The sequence below is a fragment of the Alligator sinensis genome, unplaced genomic scaffold (assembly GCF_000455745.1).
Source record: "Alligator sinensis unplaced genomic scaffold, ASM45574v1 scaffold199_1, whole genome shotgun sequence".
NCBI lineage: Eukaryota > Metazoa > Chordata > Crocodylia > Alligatoridae > Alligator > Alligator sinensis.
Window position 1 is genome coordinate 2943312 of NW_005842008.1, and position 1562 is coordinate 2944873.

Consider the following 1562-nt stretch of genomic DNA (forward strand, 5'->3'; position numbering starts at 1 on the left):
ATTTTTTTTTTTTTTTTTTTAAAGAAGTTGGTTTCTTATAGTGTTGGAAGAATTACATTTTTTCCTAAGTTCTATTTTTAACGTATTTGTAGAATAGTAAAGTTCTTAATACTGTTTTATCTTGTTTAAATTGTAACTTACCAGTCTTAACATAAAAGTACCATTTTAATCGTGTTTGCTAAAATATATTTAGGGAATGTCCATGTGGACCAACATTGATTCGATTTGGTGGTAAAGCTAAGGAGTATTCACCAAGAGCCAGAATACGTTCATGGATGGGGTACGTGTAAAGGCCATAAATATGTTTTTATGCATGCTGAAATACCATACCTGAAAATGGACAGAAGCAATCATGTTTTTATATGTATTGTCATAAATTGTGGTGTCTGACTTTCTTTGCTACATGTTTATAAAGTTCATAATCTTGATTTAATTTAACAAGTTAACTACATTGTCTATCTTTCATTTTAGATATGAACTTCCTTTTGACAGACATGATTGGATAGTTGATCGTTGTGGAAAGGAAGTCAGATATGTTATTGATTATTATGATGGTGGAGAAGTAGATAAGGACTATCAGTTCACCATCTTGGATGTCCGTCCTGCATTTGATTCCATCTCTGCTATATGGGACAGGATGAAGGTAGCTTGGTGGCGCTGGACTTCATAACTAGCTACATACTATGTAATCAACACCTAAAACTGTATTCGCCTAAACTGAAGAGGAGAAGAGAGTGGAACTTTAAATAAAGTTCATAGTGGCTATACTTACCTTAATTTGCCAACATTATCCTTCCTCATTGGGAGGCAGGGGGATGACATGTCTTTTTCTTATGAACTGGTACTTCATGCTGTCTTTAAGTAAAGAATAAGGTGTGTGTCTTTTTTCATCTGGTCAAATTTTGGTGCTCCTAGTTTCCTTAGAAAAGAACAGAAGAATTATCAAAAATAATTTTCTGCAAGCGCTCAAGGTTTTCAAAGCTATTTATGAAGTCATTTTGGAAAGTGAGGTGGAAAATCCTAATGTGTGCTTTATGGTTGATTTAAAGCTATAAGGCAAAATTAATTAATCGAGCCCTATGCAAGCACATTGAGGCCTTGACCCTGATTGGGGTCTCTGGGCACTACTGCAAGGTGTTTTGTAAATGCTTTTAGCTGGTTATTATAAACAGTACTCAGATTCTCCTCATGGTGGGTGAAATAAAACAGTCTAGCTAAATGATTACAGCAAGCAATTACTCTTGCTTTATTTAAGGTTCTGTGTTGTCATATGCTGGCATTTTATTTCTTCAAATCTACATTTTCTCAGTTTTGCTCATATCTACTCTATTTAATTAAAAAAAAACCCTATAGCATTTAAGTATTTTGTATTCTAAAAAGGAGTTTAATAGATATTTCTTTCAGGATGTTTAAAAGTACTTGTCTTCTTTAGCTACAGTCAAGGGCAGAATTAAGCTTTTTGTAGAGAGAATGTGATGCCTTCATTTAAAGAGAAAAATAATCTGACATGTTCAGCTTGCACTACAACATTCAATTCTCACATCTTGCATTTTGAAATGTTT

At 33.4% G+C, this 1562-nt stretch overlaps 1 protein-coding gene across 4 annotated transcripts in view; it reads left to right on the plus strand.

Moving 5' to 3' along the window:
• LOC102384511 (cytochrome c-type heme lyase) overlaps nucleotides 1-1345 on the plus strand; it is a 91655-nt gene extending 90310 nt beyond the window's left edge. For all 4 annotated transcript variants that reach the window (XM_025201859.1, XM_025201860.1, XM_006021852.3 and 1 more), the window contains 2 exons: nucleotides 194-280; nucleotides 472-1345. In XM_025201859.1, the coding sequence (XP_025057644.1) occupies nucleotides 194-280; nucleotides 472-670 (286 nt within the window). In that variant the 3' untranslated portion in view covers nucleotides 671-1345. The remainder of the gene's footprint in view (nucleotides 1-193; nucleotides 281-471) is intronic.
• Nucleotides 1346-1562: the final 217 nt, after the last annotated feature.